Source organism: Rhinopithecus bieti, unplaced genomic scaffold, assembly GCF_001698545.2.
Source record: "Rhinopithecus bieti isolate Rb0 unplaced genomic scaffold, ASM169854v2 scaffold_10589, whole genome shotgun sequence".
Lineage (NCBI taxonomy): Eukaryota > Metazoa > Chordata > Mammalia > Primates > Cercopithecidae > Rhinopithecus > Rhinopithecus bieti.
Genome location: NW_016807065.1, coordinates 2,439,554 through 2,463,551, shown reverse-complemented (window position 1 = coordinate 2,463,551; position 23,998 = coordinate 2,439,554). Strand labels below are relative to the sequence as shown.

Below are 23,998 nucleotides of genomic sequence, written 5' to 3'. Positions count from 1 at the left end.
GCCACAAGACCCCGCCCCTACGCCCACAGCCTCGGCCGCGCCCCCTCACAGCAGCTGCGGCAAACTCCGACCTCCTCCTTCAGGGCACCCAGCGCTGCCGTCTGCTTCGAGGCTGGAACGACCCCCGCCCCAAAACGCATGCCCCCCCCGGGTCACTTGGGAGGACTCAGGGTCCCCCTTCCCCACCCTGGGGCCAGCCTCAGGGACCATAGAGTCCCCACGCACCCGAGACTCCATCTCCGGGGTCTCAGACGCTCCCACCCAGCATGTCCCGGGGGCCCAGGCGCCTGGCTCGGCACGCACCGTTTGTCCTCAGCAGGTCCTGGCCGCCGAGTAGCGCCGCGCGCTCCGTGGAGGCTGCGGAGAGAGGCTCCTGCAGGCGAGGCCAGGGACTCGGAAATCCTCCCCTCGCCCGGGGGGTGCGGGGTCCCCCGATTCGGGACCACAGAGCGGGCGGCCAGGCATACAGCGCACACGATGTGCACACACGCGGATGGGGGACAAACGCGCGGGGACTCGCACACATAAGAGCACGCCAAGCACACACGCGTGAGTGCAGACGGCCCGAAGATGTACACACACTCTGCTCACACTCAGACGCGAGCAGGAAGCCAGGGTGCAGCTGGTGCGCACTGCAATGGGGGTTTTGTGTCCCCAGGGGGGCCGGACGCACCCCCTCCCCATCGAGAGTCACTCACCCTTGGACAATAGGATACTCAGAATCACAGCCCACAGGACTGTGGTGACCAGGACAGCCAGGGCCAAGAAGAGGGGTCTCCGGCTCCAGTGCACCCGGTGTCCCCAGTGCCCTGGCAGAATAAGGACAACATGCTGGGTCCCCCAGGACTGAGCCCTGGAGGCCTGGGTTCCTCCCAGGAAGCTGAGATTCAGAGAAGTTAAGTAACTGTGTGCATGGCCACACAGCTTCTAAGTGGCAGAGTTAAAATTGGACCCTGGTCCAACTGGCTCTGTGGCCTGTGATGTCTCTTCTGCACCCACGACCCTGGCCTGTATTGGCTCTTCCCTCCCCTCCCCCATCAAACCCCAGACACGGGCAGGGATGAGGCAGTCTGGTTGCTCATACCTCCGGGGACCTCCTCGGAGCTGCCGCCCCACTTGCTGTACCTGGTGGTGTCCATGGTGGTGCAGGCACCCAGTCCCTGGCAGAGATATAAACTTCACCCCCGTCCTCACTGGACCTACGCACTCCCTTCCTTCCTTCCCATTTTCTTGGCCTTAATTCCTGGCAATCGGAATCCATAGACCAATCACAGGATTGGGCCCTTTCTAGGCTGGGCTGGGCTGGGCTGGAATGAGGAGGGACGGTTCCAGCCTCCCGGTCCTGGCCGCTGCAGGTCCATCCCCAGGATGGTGTTGGAGGCTTCTCTTTGGAGCTAGGTCCCCATCTCTTATGGGCCTGGGGCTGGGTTTTATCTCGAGAGGGACCCACTGAACCCGACCAAATTGGCTCCTGAGAAAGCCCCCTCAGGCGTAGCCCCCACAGGCCAGTTCAGGTCCCGCCTCAACTCCCCTGCAGGTGCCTGCAGAGGCTGGGTTTGAACCTGACCTTGATCCAGTCCCTCTGGACCAGAAGGGAACAAACAGGTTTGTTACAGAGGTAGCTGGCTGAGCTGCAGGACTCTACCACTGTGTGGGTTCTAGGCAGCTTCTAGAAGCCTTAGTTTTCCCCTCTGTGTAAAGGAGATAGATAATGGACCTCTCTCACAAAGATGCTATGATAAAGAAACGGGACAGTCTCACTGACTCACGCCTGTAACCCCAGCACTTTGGGAGGCCAACGTGGAAGGATCGCTGAGCCCAGGAGTTCCAGACCAGCCCGGGCAACATAACAAGNATATATATATATATACATATGAAAAGAAAATTGAAAACATAGAAAAAAGAAAGAAAATGAGGTTATACCTGTCTACCTAGGACCATCTCAGGCACATCAAAACGCTCAATGTTCATGAAGTTCATGCATTCTTCCAACAAACATTGAGCGCCTGCCATATGTTAGGCATTGATCTTGGAACTGGGGCCACATCAGAGAATAAAATAAGCAAATTCCTCTCTTCTTGGAGCTAATATTCTAGGAGAAGTGTGGGGAGACAGACTCCATACTCAACATAATAAACATAATTGAAAACGTAAGTTGTATAACATAGTAGTTCTCAGCTGGGGGCAATTATGTCCACCAGGGGACATTTGGCTATGGCTGGAGGCACTTTTGGTTGTCACAGAATGTGTGTGTGTGTGTGTGTGTGTGTGTGTGTGTGTGTGTGTGTGTGTACGTGTGTGCTCCAGGCATCTAGTGGCTAGAGGCCAGGGATGCTGCCCAAGTCCTACAATGCCCAGGACATCCCTCATAGCAAAGAATGATCTGACTCCTAATATCCATAGTGCAAAAGGTGGGAACCCTAGTATACTATATTCAAAAGTCATAAATGCTATGAAAAAAAATGAAGGGAAGAAAAAGTTCAGTAAGATAAGTGCTTGGCAGGACTGGGATGGGCACTAAGCAGTGGGCAGTGGCTAGGGTGGCCGAGGCCAACCTCACTGACAAGGTGAAATGTTGAGCACTTAATGGAATATTCCAGTCCCTCTTGTAGATATGTAAACACACTCCATCTTCTTGAGCCTCTCAAAAACCCTTATCCATGGGTAACCATTCGAATGTGTTCTGGGGAAAGGATTTACATGGAAGTGATTGATCAGCCCTTATTGAGGAGATAGAATTAGTTCATTTGGGAAATTGGAGGAGGTTTTCTGGAAGAGACAGCATGAGATGTGTGGCTTCGGGGACATGTGTACTGTGGACCGAGAAAGGAAGGACACAGGCACACGGCACAGCCAAGGCAAAGGCAAGAGGGCAGGAAAGTGGGGCTCTGCTGGATACACCTGTGGCTGAAGCTGCCTTGGTGAGCTGGGGCGGAGCTGTCCAGCTTAGCGAGGAAGCCAGAAGGCTGCCCATCAATGTCCTGTGCCCAGACCTTGCTGCAGGGTAACTGAGAGGGGAAGAGAGGTCCTAGAAGGAGGCAGCAGACCTCTAACCTCTATCCCTGGCCCAGGACAAGGAAGGAAGGCCTGTTTCTCAGGTGGGTGGGGAACATGTAACAAGGGAATTTGAAGACAATATGATGAGTCTGGGAAGTACAAGAGACTGTGAGAACCACTGGAGACACTGGCTGAGCCTGGAGGGCTTCCTGAAGGAGGTGATGCCTGGGGAAGGAGTCAGAATTATTCCAGAGGAGATGGATACATTGAAGAACGGTCCCAACATGGTATCAGCACATGCAAAGATTGGGAGAGTAAGGGAACAGGACTTGTTGGAGAAGCTGAGACTAATTCAGGGGCAATCATCTGGGGCTAGGGTGTCAGCTGTGGTCACATCATACAAGGACCTGAATAGCAGGGACAAGAGGTTTGGGTGAATGTGGGAAGAAGGTAAAAGTCACAGGATTCAGCTGCAAGGCCATGACCACTCTGGTTTCCATTCTCTGCAGAGATGAGAGGATTGCTGTAACCAGGGAAGCCAGCCCACAGCAAAGGGCATGTGGTGTATTAGTTGTCGCTCTGAAGTCTGGCTTTGCTTTTATTTTTTGTTATAAAGTATGCAAAGAGGTCTGGGTATGCAGGAAAAAATGAAAACGCTTATGCCTTCCACTCGGCTTTATCAAGTTTTGACATCTTCACATATTTCAGATCTTCTTAAAAATCATCACATAACAAATAACATAACGTAACAAATAACATCACATAACAAATAACATCATCACATAACAAATCATAGCAAACAGAGTGGAGGTCTCTTATACCCCACCCTCCTCTTATTCCCCTCCCCAAGGCCACTGCCCTCCCAAACTTGGTGTTTATCCTATTTTAAAATGCTTTAATTACCCATCTTTCCATGGTGAATATATTGGGCTGTTTTGCACATCTGGGAGCTTTATTAAAATGTCATCACATGGTCTATATCCTTCCGGAACTTGTTTTTGTCCTCTCCACATTACAATTATGAGATATGTCTATTCAACACTCATTCTCCATTTAAAATGAAGATAAGCACAAAAAAAAAAAAATGCTTAGTTAACAGAGAACAGGATAAAGCTTCCTTAATTTGAGAAGTGGCAATTTCCAGGATCCTACAGAAATGTCTTGCTTAATAGTGAAACATGAGACCATTTTTGGTAAGACCCAGAACAAATTTAAAATGTCCACTGTGTAGTAGGTTGAACAGTGTCCCCCAAAAGAAATGCTGGGACCAACTGTGGTGGCTTACACCTGTAATCCCAGCACTAGGCTGGAGAAGCACTCGAGGCCAGGAGTTGGAGACCAACCTGAACAACACAGGAAGACCCCCATCTCTTAAAAAAAAAAAAAAAAAAAAAAAAAAAAAAAAAAAAAAAATTTAGCTGGCGTGATGACACTTGCTTGTAGTGCCAGCTTCTCAGGAAGCTGAGGTAGGGCAATCTCATGTCACTACGCTCCAGCCTGGGCAACAGAGCGAGATCCTCTTCCTTTTTTTTTTTTTTTTTTTTTTTTGAGACAGGGTCTCACTGTGGTTTGCGCCAGTTGGCAGATCACGCTCACTGCAGCCTTGACCTCCTGGGTTCAAGTGATCCTCTTGCCTGAGCCTCCCAAGTAGCTGGGACTGCAGGGGAGCACCACCATGCCTAGCTTCTTTCTTTTCTTTTCTTTTCTTTTCTTTCTTTCTTTCTTTCTTTCTTTCTTTCTTTCTTTCTTTCTTTCTTTCTTTCTTTCTTTCTTTTTCTTTCTTTTCTTTTCTTTCTTTCTTTTCTCTTTCTTTCTTTTCTTTTCTTTTCTTTCTTTCTTTCTCCTTCTTTCTTTCTCTCCTTCCTTCCTTCCTTCCTTCCTTCCTTCCTTCCTTCTCTCTATCTCTCTCTCTCTTTCTTTTTTTTTTTCTTTTTTTTTCTGACAGAGTTTTGCTCTTCTTGCCCAGGCTGGAGTACAATGGTGCAATCTTGGCTCACTGCAACCTGCGCCTCCTGGGTTCAAGCAACTCTCCTGCCTCAGCCTCCCGAGTAGCTGGAGTTACAGGCACATGCCACCACTCCTGGCTAATTTTTTGAATTTAGTAGAGATGGGGTTTCACCATGTTGGCCAGGCTGGTCTCGAACTCCTGATCTCAGGTGATCCACCCACCTTGGCCTCCCAAAGTGCTGGAATGTGAGCCACAGCACCCAGCCAGTTTTTCTATTTTTTGTACAGTTTCGAGCTCACTTTGCTGCCCAGACTGGTCTCGAACTCCTGGCCTCAAAGAGGTCCTCCCACCTCTGCTTCCCAATGTGCTGGAATTATAGGCGTGAGCTGCCTCACGCAGCCCCTATCTCTTAAAAACAAAACAAAGCGGCCGGGCGCGGTGGCTCAAGCCTGTAATCCCAGCACTTTGGGAGGCCGAGACGGGCGGATCACGAGGTCAGGAGATCGAGACCATCCTGGCTAACACGGTGAAACCCCGTCTCTACTAAAATACAAAACTAGCCGGGCGAGGTGGCGGGCGCCTGTAGTCCCAGCTACTCGGGAGGCTGAGGCAGGAGAATGGCGTAAACCCGGGAGGCGGAGCTTGCAGTGAGCTGAGATCAGGCCACTGCACTCCAGCCCGGGCGACAGAGCGAGACTCCGCCTCAAAAAAAAAAAAAAAAAAAAAAACAAAGCAAAATGAGAGGAGAGAGATACAGAGGGAAGATGATGTGAAGAGGGAGGAAGGGAGAAAATCATGACAACAGAAACAGAGATTCCAGCAAAGGGTTTACAAGCCAAGGAACGCCAAAGGTTGTCGGCAACCACCAGAATCTAGAGAGACGCAGGGAAGGATTCTTCCCTACACGATTCAGAGTGAACACGGCCCTGCTGACATCCTGAGTTCAGACTTTTGGCCTCCAGGACTGTGAGAGAATACCTTTGTGTTGTTCAAAGTCCCCGCTTTGTGCCACTTTGTTATGGCAGCCCTACCTCACTGATTCTGGCTGGATAAGGGGTAATTTCTGTGAACCTGCCGAAACGCCTTACTCAATAGTGAAATGTGAGAAGCATATTTAGTAACATCAAGAACACGATAAAGATGTCCTCTTGCTATGTTGTCAATGCAATAAGAAAATATAAAGAATTAAGACCTGTAAACACTGGAAAGGATGAGTCAAAGCTGACAATATTTGGAAGCCGCGATCTTGTATCTAGGCAGTTCTAGGGACTTCTGGACTAATTAAAGATCTCAGCAAGGTTATTCTTTAAAAGGAGCAGCTTTCTTAGGTTGCAGCAGTGAGTATTTGCAAATACAGAAGGAAAGAAAACCCTCTTCACAATACAAAGAAGATTTGATTTACTTATTTATTTTAGAAACCTTGGTCTTGCTATGTTGCCCAGGCTGGTCTTGAACTCCTGAGCTCAAGCGAGCCTTCTGCCTCCCACAGCATTGGGATTATAGACATGAGCTACTACAAGAAAAATTCTTGAACATTAAAGAATAATTATAGGAAGAGTATAGATTAAGCCCTTACATGTAGCTAAGATCTGAATAACTAAAGACACAAGGCTGGACACAGCAGCTCACACCTGTAATCCCACCACTTTGGGAGGCCGAGGTGGGTGGATTACTTGAGGTCAGGAGTTCGAGACCAGCCTGGTCAACATGGTGAAACCCTGTCTCTATTGAAAATACAAAAATTAGCTGGGTGTGGTAGCAGGCACCTGTAATCCCAGCTACTAGGGAGGCTGAGGGAGGAGAATTGCTTGAATCCAGGAGGCAGAGGTTGCAGTGAGCCGAGATCTCACTGTTTCACTCCAACCTGGGTGACAGAATTACAAATGCCTACCACCATGCCTGGCTAAATTTTGTATTTTTAGTAGAGACGGGGTTTCACCATGTCGGCCAGGCTAGTCTCGAACTCCTGACCTCGTGATCCGTGTACCTTGCCAAGGCAGGCAGATCACTTGAGGTCAGGAGTTCGAGACCAGCCTGGCTGACATGGTGAAACCCCATCTCTACTAAGAATACGATAATTAGCCAGGCATGATGGCACGTGTCTATAATCCCAGCTACTCCAGAGGCTGAGGCAGGAGACTCACTTGAACTTGGGAGGCAGAAGTTGCAGTGACCTGAGATTGCGCCACTGCACTTCAGCCTGGCTGACAGAGTGAGACTTCATTTAAAGAAAAAAAGTGTGAACATATGCTAAAACCACCATGGCAATGAATAAATAAATATGTGAGGAGGAGGTGCTTTGAGTTATCCAAAACTCCTGTTTCTTTTTCCCATCTCACTTGTTGAATTAAGGCATTCAAGTTTAGATCTTGCCTGAAGCAATTATTTATAGGATGGTCTAATGGCGATATCCTATTTCCTTCATTCCTCGTTCACTTATTCATTGGAATCATTCTGTAAGGAAGACCAGATACATTTTAAAAATAAACTCTAGTTTCTAGAGTAGTTCTAGGTTCACAGCAAAATCGAGGTGAAGTACAGAGAGTTCTCATATCCCTCCTATCCCCACATAAGCACAACCTCCCTCACTGTCAACATCCCCACCAGAGTGGTGCATTTATTTATTTATTTATTTATTTATTTTATTTAGAGATAGAGTTTCACTCTGTCACCCAGGCTGGAATTCAGTGGCGCGATCTCAGCTCACTGCAACCTCCGCCTCCCGGGTTCAAGAGAGACTCCTGCCTCAGTTTCCCAAGTAGCTGGGACTACAGGCACATGCCACCACGCCCAGCTAATTTTTTGTATTTTTTTTTTTTTTTTTTTTTTTAGTAGAGACGGGGTTTCACCACGTTGGCCAGGATGGTCTCGGTCTCCTGACCTTGCAATCCACCTGCTTAGGCCTCCCAAAGTGCTGGGATTACAGGTGTGAGCCACCACGCCCAACCAAGTGGTGTGTTTATTACAATTGATGGACTGACATTGACCTGTCATTACTACCTACAGTCCATAGTTTAGATGAGGGTTCACTCTTGGTGTCCTACGTTCTACAGTTTTGGACAAATGTCTAATGACATGTATTCACCATTACGGTATCAGACATACGGAGTAGGTTCCTAAAAATCCTCAGGCTCTGTCTGCTCACAAATCGATTTTTCAAAATTCCATCGAAGGATTGCCAAACAGATTTAAAAACAAACCTGACACGCGGATTATCTGGAATATGATAGAGAGGTTGCAACTAGGGAGAATAACCTCTTGAGGTCAGAGAATGAGGAGGGGCCAGCTTTTGTTTCTGCTGTAGAGCTTGATGTTTCAGTTCCATGTGCACAGGTGACATTCAAAAAGCAAAATAAAAGGTTTAAAGATAGAGTAATTTAAATGTCATCTAAAATATTTCACAAGAGTGGCTGAGAACATTTTGAATAAAGAAGAACCATAACAGGGCAGGGTTTGGTGGCTTCGCCCTATAATCTCAGCTTTTTGGGAGGCTGAGGCAGGAGGATCTCTTGAGCCCAGGAGTTCGAGACCAGCCTGGGCAACATACTGAGACCTTGTCTCTAAAATAAAATAAAATGAAATAAAAAATTGTGTGGTGGTGCATGCCTCTAGTCCCAGCTACACAGGAGGCTGAGGTGGGAGGATTGCTGGAGCTCGGGAAATCGAGGCTGCAGTGAGCCACTATGATCACACTACTGCACTCCAGCCTGGGTGAAGAAGTGAGATTGTCACACACACACACACACACACACACACACACACACACAATGCCATGCCTAGTAGTTATCAAAATATTATAAGCTGGCTTGGGTTTCCTTAGATGCAGAGCTTGAGACAAGGGTTTGGATACAAGTAGGTGATCTGGGAGCGGATTCCAAGAAGCACCAGCAGAGGATGGGGAAAGTGAAGACGGTCAAGTAGGGAAAGGAAAAAAGCCGATTTAGAGGCATCAGTGAGCTTCTGACCCACGTGGGTGACTGGACTCAGCTCCTCTGGGAGCCTCTGCACTCCAGGGAGATGGTACAGACAAGCTTTACAGTTCCCTTGTCTGTTGAAGGTTGACTCTAAATGAGATGGAATTTAGCCTGCAAGCTGTTTATGAAGGAATGTCCTTGGGGTCAACAATAGTAGAAGGGAGGTGGCATTTGTAGCATCTTTTTTACACCAAAATATTCTCTAATTCTAACACTAGCCACCTGGAGTTAGCACCACATTCCACAAGTTAAAAATCCCGGTCCCACAGGAATAACCCTATTTCAGATCCCAGGTGCAAAGGGGATGCCCAGGCCACCCACACTTCCGCCTGCCCAACAAAAATTGGGGGTATTCACAACTCCTTTCAGATCCAGTAATTTGCTAGAACGACACAGAATTCAGGAAAACATTTTGCTTATGTTCTTACCGAACTGAATCGGGTCTGTTTACGACATGCAATGGAAAACCAAACAACTAAACACAGATTTTGTAGAGATAAAAGTTTACTTCAAGGCAGCCAAGCAAGGAGAGAGGAGTCTGGCCCAAATCTGTCTCTCTGAGCTGGGGGCTGCTGCAGATTTTATGTACAGAGGGTAGTGAGGTGTAACCTAATTGGATCATGTAACGAGGTGATGTGGGAGGCTTGATCTGATTGGATCATACCATGGGATGATGTCAGAGTCCAATCTGATTGGATCATAGATCATACCATGTGGTGTCCGCTTCTTAATTCAGTCCCCATTTGTTGGATCGAACACATAGGTTCTGCCTGTGGCTACTTGCTTGGTTCATCTGGGCATGATCAAGGTATGTACCTTGCAACCTGGCGGTCCATGTAACTGAAAAATAACTGGCCATTTTATTACACAAAGTTGAACCAGACTGGGCTACTTCTGTGGCTACAACGTTTACCAGTTTATTATAAAAGATACAATTCAGAAACAGCCAAATGGAAGAGATGCATAAAAGAAAGGAGGATGTGGGGGTGGAAGTGGTTGCATCCAGCCTCCATGCCTTCTCTAGGTGCCATTGGTTGACTGGGAGAATGAATTCCCTGGTGCTTCCAGCCTGCAGGACGAACTCTGGCAACCAGTAAGTCCCCAGTCAAAGGGGTGCAGGGGCTGGTAGACAGAAATTGAGCAGATGGTAGTTGGCACGGATGAGATAAAGCCTCAGGGGACACAGCAGCTACACATGGCAATCCAAAAACTCTAATCTCCAAAAGAAAGAGAGAGTAGGTTAATGGAACACACCAAGCCCACCCTCCAAAGGCATTCCACACCAGGTCACTTACAAAGCTCCAGAGATGAACCAGAAACACAAGCTCTACACCAGGGGACCTTGGAGGCATCCGAAGAAGGACAGACTGGATCCAGGCCCATGGGGATGAAGAATTTGACAGAGGCCAGGCACAGTGGCTCACGCCTGTAATCCCAGCACTTTGGGAGGCCAAGGCCATCAGATCGCCTGAGCTCAGGAGTTCAAAACCAGCCTGGGCAACATAGCAAAACCTTGTCTCTACAAAAAGTGTGAAAATTAGCAGGGCTTGCTGCGTGCCTGTGGTCCCAACTACTCAGGAGGCTGAGGTGGGTTGGCTGCAGTGAGCTGTGATCATGCCACTGCATTCCAGCCTGGGTGACAGAGACCCTGTCTCACAAAGCAAAACAAAAATAAAGAATCTGATAGAGAACAGTTCCAGAGATTTTGTGAAGGTCCAAGGATGGAGAGAAGGAACCCTGGCTTAAAAGTGGCAAAGTTCCGGCCGGGCGCGGTGGCTCAAGCCTGTAATCCCAGCACTTTGGGAGGCCGAGACGGGCGGATCACGAGGTCAGGAGATCGAGACCATCCTGGCTAATACGGTGAAACCCTGTCTCTACTTAAAATACAAAAAACTAGCTGGGCGACGAGGCGGGCGCCTGTAGTCCCAGCTACTCGGGAGGCTGAGGCAGGAGAATGGCGTCAACCCGGGAGGCGGAGCTTGCAGTGAGCTGAGATCCGGCCACTGCACTCCAGCCTGGGTGGCAGAGCAAGACTCCGTCTCAAAAAAAAAAAGTGGTGAAGTTCCACTATGCCACATGGGCAATTGGGGATGCAGAGGCTGAGGAGAGAAGCTCCCCTTCATCTCTGGAGCAGGAGGCTGCAGACTTTTTGCAGATCCAGAATTTGGCAGCACTGCATTTGTCGTCATTCCAGCCATTGCCGTTAAATTCCACACAGTCTTCCTCCCCGATATTGTTGGGCTCTCCTCTGTTCCAATATTGCTTGAAGCTGCAAAACCCATACAGAATGTGAGCCTCTGCCCCCACCTGCTACATGAGCTGTGTTTCTACCTTCCAAAATCTTGATGCTTTTTCTTTTGAGACAGGGTCTTGCTCTGTCTCCCAGGCTGGGGTGCAGTGGTGCAATCTCGTGTCACTGCAACCTCCGCCTCCCGGGTTCAAGCGATTCTCTCACCTCAGCCTCCTGAGTAGCTGGGATTACAAGCGTGTACCACCAGACCTGGCTAATTTTTGTACTTTTGGTATTTTTTGTTGTTTGTTTTGTTTTTGACACGGAGTCTCACTCAGTCGCCCAGGCTGGAGTGCAGTGGCGTGATCTCGGCTCACTGCAAGCTCCACCTCCTGGGTTCACACCCTTCTCCTGCCTCAGCCTCCCGAGTAGCTGGGGCTACCCGGCTAATTTTTTTTTGTATTTTCAGTAGAGACAGGGTTTCAACGTGTTAGCCAGGATGGTCTTGATCTTCTGACCTCGTGATCTGCCTGTCTCGGCCACCCAAAGTGCTGGGATTATAGGCATGAACCACTGCACCCGGCCATTTTTGTACTTTTGGTAGAGACAGGGTTTCACCATGTTGGCCAGGCTGGTCTCGAACTCCTGATCTCAGGTGATCCGCCTGCCTCGGCCTCCCAAAGTGCTAGGATTACAGGTGTGAGCCACCATGCCTGGCCTCTTGATTCTTTAATATCTTCCCTGCATGTGTATGCGGGACACACATTGCTCTGCACACCCCATAGTGTTTGAGTGACATTGCCTTGAGTTCCGGCCTCTCTTGCTGCACCCCATCCTTGAAAGAACTTCACCTATTGAGGTTGTGATTTTCAAATACAAACCAACCAGTCTGGAGTTCACACCCCCAACCACCTGCCTTACTGGGCTCTTGCATTCATACCCACTATCTTCTTTTTTTTTTTTTTTTTTTTTTTGAGACAGAGTCTCACTCTGTCACCCAGGCTGGAGTAGTGCAGTGGCATGATCTCAGTTCATTGCAACCTCCACCTCCTATGTTCAAGTGATTCTCCTGCCTCAGCCTCCCAAATAGCTGGGACCACAGGCGCATGCCACCACATCCGGCTACTTTTTGTATTTTTAGTAGAAACGGGGTTTCACCATGTTGGCCAGGCTGGTCTCGAACTCCTGGCCTCAGGTGACCTGCCTGAGCCAAGTGTCAGACAGCTAGGGACAGAACCTACCCCTGCAGAGCCTGCCGATATAGGATTCATACCTGCCAATCCTAAGCCTCCTTGCCTGGCCCTGTCTGTTCCTTCCCACGGAATCTATAATAAAGGCTCTGGCTGACAGTTGCCCCCTCTCTGTCTCATGACCCATCTGGTGCTTCATCAGTTGTGATGTGTCCTCTCTCTAGGGATCTGTCAATATGACAAGCTACTCACAATGGCAGGTGTCTCCTGAGCTGGTGGCCTTACTAGACCTCAGACTTCCTATTAATACACTATATTTTAACACACCCACCCATGGGGTAAGCTCGTCCTGCAGCTCTGCTGGTGGAATTCTAGGCACCTGCCATGCTGTCTGCAGGTGAGTATGAAGACCACCTTCCTCAACTCAGTAAAAACCCCCAGATTCTTGGATCTAGGGTGTCAGGGAGTTGGGGAGGATCCCCAGGGAAAGTTCAAGTCAGAGTTGCAGAGCCCCAGCCCCAGTAGATAGGGTGCCCCTTCTGAGATCTACCTGGTTGACAGCGGTGAGTCGTCCACCCATTGCCACGTGCCTTCCTGATTTAGGTCTGAAAGTCCCATCCAGGTGAAGCGGTTACTTCTGGAAGACTGCAGCTGTAGGAAGTTCTGGAGGGTAGAGGAGGAGTCAGGAGGGAGCTCTGCTTCCCATTTTCCAGGTTCTGTCTCCCCATCTCTTGGCAGGAAGTTCTGCTTGTAGGCTAACCTTCAGCCTTCCAGTACACTGGGTCCTGAGCCCCACCGTGTCTGAGTCTCTCTCACATGTGTGTCCCACGGCACATGTGTCCTGACGTGCACACATCCATGCGCAGCTGGTCTCTCCTCACACACTCTTGCTAACACTGCGTGTTTATCCATTTTATACATTCTGTGCATGTCTGCACACATTTACTCATAACTGGGCTTAATGTATTGGAGTCAGATCCAACCATTTCCTAATTGCTGATCATGTGCATCTCCTTTCAGCTCTGCACTGAGTGACATCACATTGACAGCTTGAAATCAGCCACCTGGCCGGGCGCGGTGGCTCACGCCTGTAATCCCAGCACTTTGGGAGGCTGAGGTGGGCGGATCACAAGGTCAGGAGATTGAGACCATCCTGGCTAACACGGTGAAACCCCATCTCTACTAAAAATACAAAAAATTAGCCGGGCGTGGTGGCGGGCGCCTGTAGTCCCAGCTACTTGGAGGCTGAGGCGGGAGAATGGTGTGAACCCGGGAGGCGGAGCTTGCAGTGAGCCGAGATCGCGCCACTGCACTCCAGCCTGGGTGACAAAGCGAGATTCCGTCTCCAAAAAAAAAAAAAAGAAAGAAATCAGCCACCATGGGAATATTTACACCAGGGAAATTGGCAGACATGACACATCAGGACTTCCTCCCCCAGAGAGCCAGTTGTTAACCACTTGTGGCATGCCTCTGGGGGTTACTTATAGTTTATATTTTCCCCAGAGCTTTCACACATGTACAGATTTGGTTTGTTTCTGCTCGAAGAGTACCTGGGACTCCCTCATTCATATCCTTCTCTTCCCATCTTTTTAAGTGGAGCAAAGCCTCTCTTCTGCAAAATCCTCTCTGAGCACCTCCTCCCTGGTTGGCCAGAAGCCATGCCCCAGGCCAGGACGGGGACCCCCACCAGGTGTACCTGCTCCTCAGCACTTTTGATGACGACGAGCTGGGCCCCCACTTCCTGGCAGGCAGTGATGGAGTCGTGCCAGTTCCGCTGGGAGTTCGACATGAAATAACAGTTTCCTTGGAAGAATGTCCATTCCCAGGGACAGGGGCGGCACAGGCGTTCTGTTGGGGGAGGCTGGTCAGGGCTGGGCTCAGATGAGGCTGCCCATATTCCTGTATCTGCCCAGCCTTCAAGGTCTTGAGAGTCGGAGCACTTCCTTGACTGTCCACGCTGGGTGGACCATTCCCCTCCCCACTTCCCGAGACCCTCCCCCATCCCCATGAGAACCTGGGAGTCCTGGCCCCATCTCCCCCAGACTAGGAGAAGTCGGAGCTTTAGAGCACAGAATAGAAGGCAAGAGACTAGCTTGATTGAGTGCCTACTGTGTACCTGGCCCACTGAACACCAAGTGCAAGCATCGCTGTTAATCTGTGTTCTTATCTCACAGAGGAAGAAACTGAGGCTCAGAGAGGGTTAGTGACTCAAGCAAAGTCACACACAGTGGAAACCCTCCCAGGCCCAAGGACCCCTGGCATCTGGCCACTCACCCACAGCAGCCTTCAGCTGGGACAGGTCCTGGGAGATCTCATCCTGCTTGGACTGCTCCAGCCTCTGGGAGCTGGGGTTCTTGGAGACTGGGACAAGGAAAGAAATTGTAATGATTAAACACCTGCTGTGTGCCACACCCTACATTGTCCCCCTAAGGACGTCATTTCTGAGCTCAAAAATCTTGTTTAGGCCGGGTGTGGTGGCTCAAGCCTGTAATCTCAGCACATTGGGAGGCCGAGGCGGGCGGATCACGAGGTCAGAAGATCAAGACCATCCTGGCTAACACGGTGAAACCTCGTCTCTACTAAAAAAAACACAAAAATCTAGCCGGGTGAGGTGGCGGGCGCCCATAGTCCCAACTACTCTGGAGGCTGAGGCAGGAGAATGGCGTAAACCCGGGAGGCGGAGCTTGCAGTGAGCTGAGATCCGGCCACTGCACTCCAGCCTGGGCAACAGAGCGAGACTCCGTCTCAAAAAAAAAAAAAAATCTTGTTTAAATCCTTTTTTGGATAAGGAAAACTGACACCCAGAGAAGGCAGCAGGGAAGGGACAGGCTCTCCTGTCCCCCTCCCCTCCCTTGCCCTGGAGATGAGAGTGGTCATGGGGAAAGGCCTCTGGAAACCCAAAGGGACAGAAGGCCAGCTTTTAGCCCTTCGTTCGTCTTGGAACTGGCCACCCCCAGCTGCGTCTACAGCAGAAGAACCAGGCCTGGGAGGCCAGGACTCTCAGAGCCTGCTGCTGACCTTGGACAAGGATGGCCACCAGCAGCCCGGTGAAGAGTGTGAAGAAGAGGAGCGGCAGCACCAGGGGTGTGCGGCCCAGACACCCTGCAGGAGAAAAGATTGCTTGGTTCCAGCATGCCAGTGCCCAAGCCTCAGCCTGGCCCAGGGAAAGCCTGGCCACAGCCCCACCGCCCCAAATGGCAGGAATGAAGGCCCCAGCCCCAACTCGCCACGTGGCAGGAGTCAAGTCCCCAGCCTCCACCTACCCAGGACCCAGGAGTGCAGGAACCCAGCCCTTACTTCCCAGGTCCCAGGAGTGAAGGCCCCAGCCCCCACCTCCCCAGCCCCCAGGAATCCAGGCCCCAGCCTCCACCTCCTAAGGTATCAGTAGTCCAGGCCCCAGTCCCCACCTCCTTAGGATGCAGGAGTCCAGGACCCTGCTCCCACCTCTCCAGGATCCAGGAGTCCAGACCCCAGCCTCCACCTCCCTAGGACCCAGGAGTCCAGGAACCAAGCTCTCACCTCCCAGGTTCCAGGAGTGAAGCCCCCAGCCCTTACCTCCCCAGGACCCAGGAACCCAGATCCCAGCCCCCACCTCCTCACATCCCATGAGTCCAGACCCCAGCCTCTACCTCCCTAGGACCCAGGAGTCCAAGCCCCTAGGCCCCACCTCCCCAGGACCCAGGCCCATAACCCCCACCTCCCCAGGACCCCAAAACCCAGGCCCCAGCCTCCACCTCCTCAAATCTCAGTAGTCCAGGCCCCAGCTCCTGCCTCCGTAGGACCCAGGAGTCCAGGCTCCAGCCCCCACCACCCCAGGTCCCAGGAATCCAGGTCTCAGCCCCCACCTCCCCAAGACCCAGCCTCTACCTCCTCATGTCCTAGGAGTCCAGGCCTCAGCCACCAGCTCCCCAGGACCCAGGAACTCAGGACCCAGCCTCCACCTCCCCAGGTTCCAGGAGTCCAGGCTCCAGCCACCTGCTCACCAGGACCCAGGAGTCTGGGAGGCTCTGTTCTCTCCTCCCTTCCAACTAACCCTTCTCTACCTGCTAAGCTCTTGTAGCCTCGAGTCTGCCGGAATCCAAAGTCTCTTGGAAAAAAATTCATACCGCTAGTTATCAGCTCTTCCTCTTCTAAATGGATAAATACGAACTCAGAGCCTGGGCAGGCTGAGGCCAGGGCTAGCCATCCCCTTCCCCACCCCAGGATCCCAAAGCACCTCAGGATCCTAGAGCACCCCAGGATCCCAAAGCCCCAGCTCAGCCTCACCCAGGAGGCCCAGCGGCTGTGCCCTCGGTTCCTTGGAGTCACTCATGTTACCCCCACCGTCCTTCAATTTCCAGAACTTCTGGGGACCACAATGCTTATTTCCCACCCCGCGATTCTCACTCCCTAAATCTCTTCTTACTGAGGAAGAAAAACAGGAAACTGGGTAGGGATATAACACCCAAAAGGCCAGTGGGAGGGGTCAGAGCATGAGATGGCCCTGACTTTGCAGGAATTTCAAGGAGCTGGTGGGGAATGGTCTGAGGTTGACAGGGAGAAGGATTCGTCCACTCCTTCCATAGCTGAGCTGTGTGTTGCTTTTAATGAAATCCAGTAAGTTCTAATGAAAAGTGACTTCGTTATACCCCTCCACCTAGGGCAGGGATGGGCAGGCAGTACCCCTAGTTCCTGGAACCATCATCCTCCCTGACCACAGGCTTTGTTGCTGTGGTCTGCTGATGCCCTCATTTATGAGAATTTTTGCTGACTTTGGGAGTTGAGGCTGAATCAGAATTCCTTGTTTATTTAATGCCTATGATAGTCAAGCACTTTTCTAGTAAGTTTATAAACTCATTCACTTGAATCTTCCTACCCTATGATTTCCGTTTTGCAGATGGTAGATCGTATGATTTCCGTTTTGCAGATGGGGGATACTAAAGCACAGTGAGGTTATATAACTGGCCCAAGGTCACACAGCTAGCAAATGGGACATCTGGGATTTGAACCCAGACAGTCTGCCTCAATGACGGTCAAAGACAGTTCACCAAAAGACAGTCAAATGGCATCAAGGAGGAAATAAAATATTCATAATGGCTTTGAATTGTTCCCAAATTCCTAAACTTGGTTCTTTCCAAATTGGAACAACCTGTGTGGTCACCAGCATATATATATATGTCATATGTATCTGATATATATATGTATAGCTCAGAAGTCCTAGCCAGAGCAATCAGGCAAGAGAAATAAATAAAAGGTATCCACACTGGAAAAGAAGTCAAACTACCTTTCTTCACTGATGACATGATTTTATACATGAGAAACCCTGAAGATTCCACCAAAAGGCTCCTGGAACTGATAAATGGCTTCAGTAAAGTTTCAGGATACAATATCCATGTACAAAAATCAATAGCATTTCTATACAGCAGTAACATTCAAGCTGACAGCCAAATCAAGAAAGCAATTTCAGTCAGGTGCGGTGACTCGTGCCTGTAATCTCAGCACTTTGGGAGGCCAAGGCGGGCAGATCACTTGAGGTTAGGAGTTTGAGACCAACCTGGCCAACAGGGTGAAACGATGTGTCTACTAAAAACACAAAAATTAGCCCAGCGTGGTGGTGCATGCCTGTAATCCCAGCTGCTCAGGAGGCTGAGGCAGGAGACTCACTTGAACTAGGGAGGCGGAAGTTGCAGTGAGCTGAGATCACACCACTGCACTCCAGCCTGGGTGACAGAGCGAGACTCCATCTCAAGAGGAAAAAAAGGATACAATTCCATTTACAGTAGCCACACACACAAAGATTATCTAGGAATGCATCTAACCACCAAGATGAAAGATCTCTACAAGGAGAACTACTAAACAGTGCTGAAAGAAACCACAGATGGCACAAACAAATGAAGAAACATTCCATGCTTGATACGGTTTGGCTCTGTGTCTCCACTCAAATCTCACCTTGAATTGAAAGCATTTATGCAGCCAACAAATATGAAAAAAGCTCATCATCACTGGTCATTAGAGAAATGCAAATCAAAACCACAATGAGATACCATCTCATGCCTGTTAGAATGGCAATCGTTAAAAAGTCAGGAAACAACAGATGCTGGAGAGGATGTGGAGAAATAGGAACACTTTTACACTGTTGGTGGGAGTGTAAATTAGTTCAATCATTGTGGAAGACAGTGTGGCAATTCCTCAAGGATCTAGAACCAGAAATACCATTTGACCCAGCAATCCCATTACTGGGTATATACCAAAGGATTATAAATCATTCTACTATAAAGACACATGCACACTTATGTTTATAGCAGCACTGTTCAAAATAGCAAAGATGTGGAACCAACCCAAATGTCCATCAATGATAGATTGGATAATGAAAATGTGGCACATATACACCGTGGAATACTACGCAACCGTAAAAAAAAGGATGAGTTCATATCCTTTGCAGGGACATGGATGAAGCTGGAAACCATCATTCTCAGCAAACTAACACAGGAACAGAAAACCAAACATCACATGTTCTCATTCATAAGTGGGAGCTGAACAATGACAACACATGGACNTACACTGTTGGTGGGAGTGTAAATTAGTTCAATCATTGTGGAAGACAGTGTGGCAATTCCTCAAGGATCTAGAACCAGAAATACCATTTGACCCAGCAATCCCATTACTGGGTATATACCAAAGGATTATAAATCATTCTACTATAAAGACACATGCACACTTATGTTTATAGCAGCACTGTTCAAAATAGCAAAGATGTGGAACCAACCCAAATGTCCATCAATGATAGATTGGATAATGAAAATGTGGCACATATACACCGTGGAATACTACGCAACCGTAAAAAAAAGGATGAGTTCATATCCTTTGCAGGGACATGGATGAAGCTGGAAACCATCATTCTCAGCAAACTAACACAGGAACAGAAAACCAAACATCACATGTTCTCATTCATAAGTGGGAGCTGAACAATGACAACACATGGACACAGGGAGGGGAACATCACACACCAGTGCCTGTTGGGGTTTGGGGGACAAGGAGAGGGGGAGTATTAAGATAAACACCTAATGCATGTTGGGCTTAAAACCTAGATAATGGGTTGATGGGCGCAGCAAACCACTATGGCACATGTATACCTATGTAACAAACCTGCACATTCTGCACATGTATCCCAGAACTTAAAGTAAAATAAAAATAAATTTAAAATAAGAAAGCAAAGGCCAGCCTTGGTGGCTCAGGCCTGTAATCCCAGCACTTTGCGAGGCTGAGGTGGGAGGACTGTTTGAGCCCAAGAGTTCCAGACCAGTCTGGGCAATACAGGGAGATCCCATCTCTACAAAGAATTTTTTAAATTACCTGAGCATGGTGGTGCATGCCTGAAGTCCCAGGGGGTTGAGGTGGGAGGATCACTTGGGCTCAGGAGGTTGAGGCTGCAAGAAGCCTCGATTGTGTCCACTGCATTCCAGCCTGGGTAACAGAGGGAAAGAAAACCCTGACCAAAAAAAAAAAAAAAAAGAATTGAAAACAAGGACTCAAAAAGATAGTTGTACACTCATGTTCACAGCAACGTGATTCACAAGACCCCAAAGGTGGATGCAATCTGAGTGTCCATTGACAGAGGAAGGAATAAACAAGATGTGATATAACCATCCAGTGAAATATTACTTATCCTTTAAAAAGGAAGGACAGTGGCCAGATGCAATGGCTCACGTCTGTAATCCCAGCACTTTGGGAGGCCAAGCCAGGCAGATCACGAGGTCAAGAGTTCAAGACCAGCCTGGTCAATATGGTGAAACCTCATCTCTACTAAAAAAGAAAAAAATACAAAAATTCATCAGGCGTGGTGGTGCATGCCTGTAGTCCCAGCTACTCGGGAGGCAGAGGCAGGAGAATGGCATGAACCCGGGAGGCAGACGCTGCAGTGAGCCGAGATCGCGCCACTGCCCTCCAGCCTGAGCGACAGAGTGAGACTTCGTCTCAAAAAAAAAAGAAAGAAAGGACATAGGACATTTTGACACATGCTACAACATGACGAACCTTGAGGACAATATGCTAAGTGAAATAAGCCAGTCATGATAAGACAAAGGCTATATGAATCCATTCATACAGGTTCCGTAGAGTCGTCAGATTTATATAGACAGAAAGTAGAATGGTGGGTGCCAGGGGCTGGGGAATGGGGAACAGGGAGTCAGTGTTTCCTGGGAACAGAGTTTCACTTGGGAAGATGAAAAAGTTTGTGAGATGGATGGTGGTGATGGTTGCACAACAACATGAATCTACTTTGTAAAAGAAAATAAAATTTCATAGGCTGGGCACGGTGGCTCACGCCTGTAATCCTAGCACTTTGGGAGGCCAAGGCGGGTGGATCACCTGAAGTCAGGAGTTCGAGACCAGCCTGGCAAACGTGGTGAAACCTTGTCTCTACGAAAAATACAAAAAAATTTCCGAGCGTGGTGGCGGGTGCCTGTAATCCCAGCTACTCAAGAAGCTGAGGCAGGAGAACTGCTTGAACCTGGGAGGCAGAGGCTGCAGGCAGCTGAGATCGCACCACTGCCCACCAGCCTGGGCAACAGAGTGAGACACTGTCTCAAAAAATAAAAATAAAAAATAAAAATCCTCTGGGCTCCACCTACTCCACAGATAGATTTTCAAAATTCTATTGAAGGATTTCCAAACAGATTTTAAAACAAACTTGACAAGCTCATTATTTGGAATATAATAAAGAGGTTATATTCTTTACTCGGGAATAAATAGCAAAGGTACAAGTGGGGACAGTAACCTCTTGAGATGGGAAGATGGGGACGGAATGAGCTTTAGTTTTCACTGTAGAGATTGATACGTTTTGGTTCTGTGTGCACACGTGACTTATTCCACAAGTAAATGAAAACCTTTAAAGCCAGAGTAGTTTCAAAAATCATCCAAAAATTGCATAAGAATACCTGAGAACATTTTGATAGAGAAGAGCCATGACCAGGCAGGACACAGTGGCTCATGCCGTAAACTCAGCACTTTGGGAGGCTGAGGCAGGAGGATGAGTTGAGCCTGGGAGTTCAAGAACAGCATGGGCAACACAGTGAGACCCCATCTCTACAAAAAATTTTTAAAAAGTAGCTAGATATGATGATGTACAAGTGTGGTCCCAGCTACTCAGAAGGCTGAGGTGGGAGGATCACTGGAGCCCATGAGGTCAAGGCTACAGTAGGTCATGATTGCACCTCAGCACTTCGGCCTGGGTGACAGAGCAAGACCTTGTCTCACACACAAAAAGAGCCATGCCTGGTAGTTATCAAAATATATTATAAGCTTGGCTTGAGTTTCCTCCAGTGCAGAGCTTGAGACAAGGATTTTGATATAAGTAGCTTATCTGGGAGGAGATTCCAAGAAGCACCAGCAGGGGATGGGGAGAATGAAGAGGAGCAGGTAGGGAAAGGAAAGAACCCAATGCAAAGGCACCAATGAGCTGAAAAGGGCAACTGGGCCCAATTCCCCTGGGAGCCTCTGGGAGACGACACAGAACAAGCCTCACAGTTCCTCTGCCTGTTGAAGGTCAACTCTAAGTAAGATGGAATTTAGCTTACAAGCTGTTTATGAAGGAGCATCTTTGGGATCAACATCAGTAGAAGGGAAGTGATGTTTGTGGGGTCTTATTTACACCAAAAAAATTCTCTAATTCTAACACTAGCTTCCTGGAGTTAGCACCACATTCCACAAGTTAAAGGACTAGATCCCAAAAGACTGACCCCGCTTCAGATGCCAGGTGCAAAGACAGTGCCTTTACACTGTCTACCCACACTTATGCCAGGCTGGCAAAAAACTGGGGCTTCCGATAAGCCTATCTTAAGTTCAGTAATTTCCTAGAATTATTTAGAGAACTCAGGAAAACATTTTGCTTATGCTGTTGCTGAACTAAATTGGGTCAGTTCCCTGGCTCACAGTGGAAAATCAAACACTGAAGCACTGGGGTTTTGTAGAGAGAAAAATTTATTCCAAGGCAGCCAAGCAAGGCGACACCAGTCTGGTCCAAATCTGTCTCTCCAAGCTGCGGGCTGGGGCAGATTTTATACACAGAGGGTAGTGAGGCATGATGTGATTGGATCTTGTAATGAGGGGATTCAGGAGGCTTGATCTGATTGGATCATGCCCTGGAGTGATGCCAGGGCTCAATTTGATTGGATCACAGATCATGCCACGTGGTGTCCACTTCTTAACTCAGTCCCTGTTCCTCCATCTGAGCACTTAGGTTCCGCCTGGATCTGTACACTTGGTTCATCTGGGCATGCCCAGGGTACGTAACTTGCAACCTGGGGGTCCACGGCAACTGAAAAACAACTCGCCATTTTATTACACAAAGTTGAACCAGATTGGGCTGGATCTGCGGTTACAATGTTTACCAGTTTATTATAAAGGATACAACTAGAGGGGTGGGGCGGTGCTGGCAAGATGGCTGCGCCGGAGAAGATGACATATCCAGAGAAACCAAGCCACAGAAAGTACAGGCCCGCCCTGAAGAAGGAGAAACGAAAGAAACGCCGGCAGGAACTTGCTCCACTGAGGGACTCAGGACTCTCACTGAAGGAGGAGGACACTTTTATTGAAAACCAACAACTAGAAAAGCTATGGGGAAGACAGAGGCAAAGATTACATAAGGAGCAATTGCTGAGCAGAAGGCACAGGAAGAATTCAGAATAAAGAAGGAAGAGGAAGAGGCGGCTAGAAAACGGCAAGAACAAGAGCGAAAGTTAAAGGAACAATGGGAAGAACAGCAGAGGAAAGAGAAGAAGAGGAACAGAAACGACAGGAGAAGAAAGAAAAACAGGAAGCTGTCCAGAAGATGCTGGATCAGGCTGAAAATGAGTTGGAAGATGGCGCCACATGGCAAAACCCGGAACTCCGCCTTGGATTTCAGAGTCATGGAGAAGGATCGAGCTAATTGTCCCTTCTACAGTAAAACAGGACCTTGCAGATTTGGAGATAGATGTTCACGTAAACATAATTTCCCAACATCCAGTCCTACCCTTCTTATTAAGAACATGTTTACAGCGTTTGGAATGGAGAAATGCAGGAGTGATGACTATGACCCCGACGCAAGCCTGGAGTACAGCAAGGAAGAAACCTACCAACAGTTCCTAGATTTCTATGAGAATGCGCTGCCCGAGTTCAAGAACGTGGGGAGAGGCCGGGCGTGGTGACTCAGGCCTGTAATCCCAACACTTTGGGAGGCTGAGGTGGGCAGATCACGAGGTCAAGAGATAGAGACCATCCTGGCCAACATGTTGAAACCCCGTCTCTACCAAAAGTACAAAAATTAGCTGGGTGTGCACACCGCGCCCAGGAGAGGTACAGTTCACCAAGTAGAGGAAGAAATAGTGACCACAGCAGGGGCCGGTGCAGCCGGAGCCAGAACTGCAGGAGCCTTCACAGCTGGAGCCAAAGTTCTCTAGGTCCTGAAGTCATGGCAGGAGGAGATCAGGTAGCAGAGACAGAACTATTCAGAGTCCCAAATCCAAATAAACCTGTTTTATTCTTACAAAAAAATAATAGTCCAGGTGCGGTGGCGCACACCTGTAATCCCAGCACTTTGAGAGGCCGAGGCAGGCAGATCTCCTGAGGTTGGGAGTTGGAGACCAGCCTGACCAACACGGAGAAACCCCATCTCTACTAAAAATACAAAAAATTAGCCAGA

The 23,998-nt window shown here is 48.9% G+C and overlaps 2 protein-coding genes and 1 pseudogene across 8 annotated transcripts in view; 1 reads left to right on the top strand and 2 right to left on the bottom strand.

Moving 5' to 3' along the window:
• Positions 1-1,208, bottom strand: part of CLEC4G (C-type lectin domain family 4 member G) — a 3,808-nt gene extending 2,600 nt beyond the window's left edge. Inside the window, exons 1-4 of one of the 2 annotated variants that reach the window (XM_017879954.1) lie at positions 1,085-1,208; positions 699-809; positions 304-357; positions 50-112 (exon numbers count right to left, since the gene is read on the bottom strand). In XM_017879954.1, coding sequence (XP_017735443.1) covers positions 50-112; positions 304-357; positions 699-809; positions 1,085-1,139 — 283 coding nt within the window. In that variant the 5' untranslated portion in view covers positions 1,140-1,208. The remainder of the gene's footprint in view (positions 1-49; positions 113-303; positions 358-698; positions 810-1,084) is intronic. The other variant, XM_017879955.1, reaches the window with a different exon arrangement.
• An 8,354-nt stretch (positions 1,209-9,562) lies between these two features.
• On the bottom strand, positions 9,563-16,729 carry LOC108534603 (CD209 antigen-like protein 2). 6 transcript variants are annotated; one of them, XM_017880056.1, is made up of 7 exons: positions 16,606-16,729; positions 16,383-16,469; positions 15,358-15,441; positions 14,614-14,700; positions 14,036-14,187; positions 12,890-13,002; positions 9,563-10,131 (listed from the first exon to the last, which is right to left on the bottom strand). In XM_017880056.1, exons 1-7 carry the CDS (start codon positions 16,649-16,651, stop codon positions 9,840-9,842), a joined length of 861 nt encoding a protein of 286 aa, XP_017735545.1. In that variant the 5' UTR covers positions 16,652-16,729; the 3' UTR covers positions 9,563-9,839. The 6 variants fall into 6 exon arrangements, with proteins under 6 accessions (XP_017735545.1, XP_017735546.1, XP_017735547.1 ...); XM_017880059.1 differs by lacking the exon at positions 9,563-10,131 and adding an exon at positions 10,908-11,188; XM_017880057.1 differs by lacking the exon at positions 15,358-15,441.
• A 5,559-nt stretch (positions 16,730-22,288) lies between these two features.
• Positions 22,289-23,916, top strand: LOC108534531 (U2 small nuclear ribonucleoprotein auxiliary factor 35 kDa subunit-related protein 2 pseudogene; annotated as a pseudogene).
• Positions 23,917-23,998: the final 82 nt, after the last annotated feature.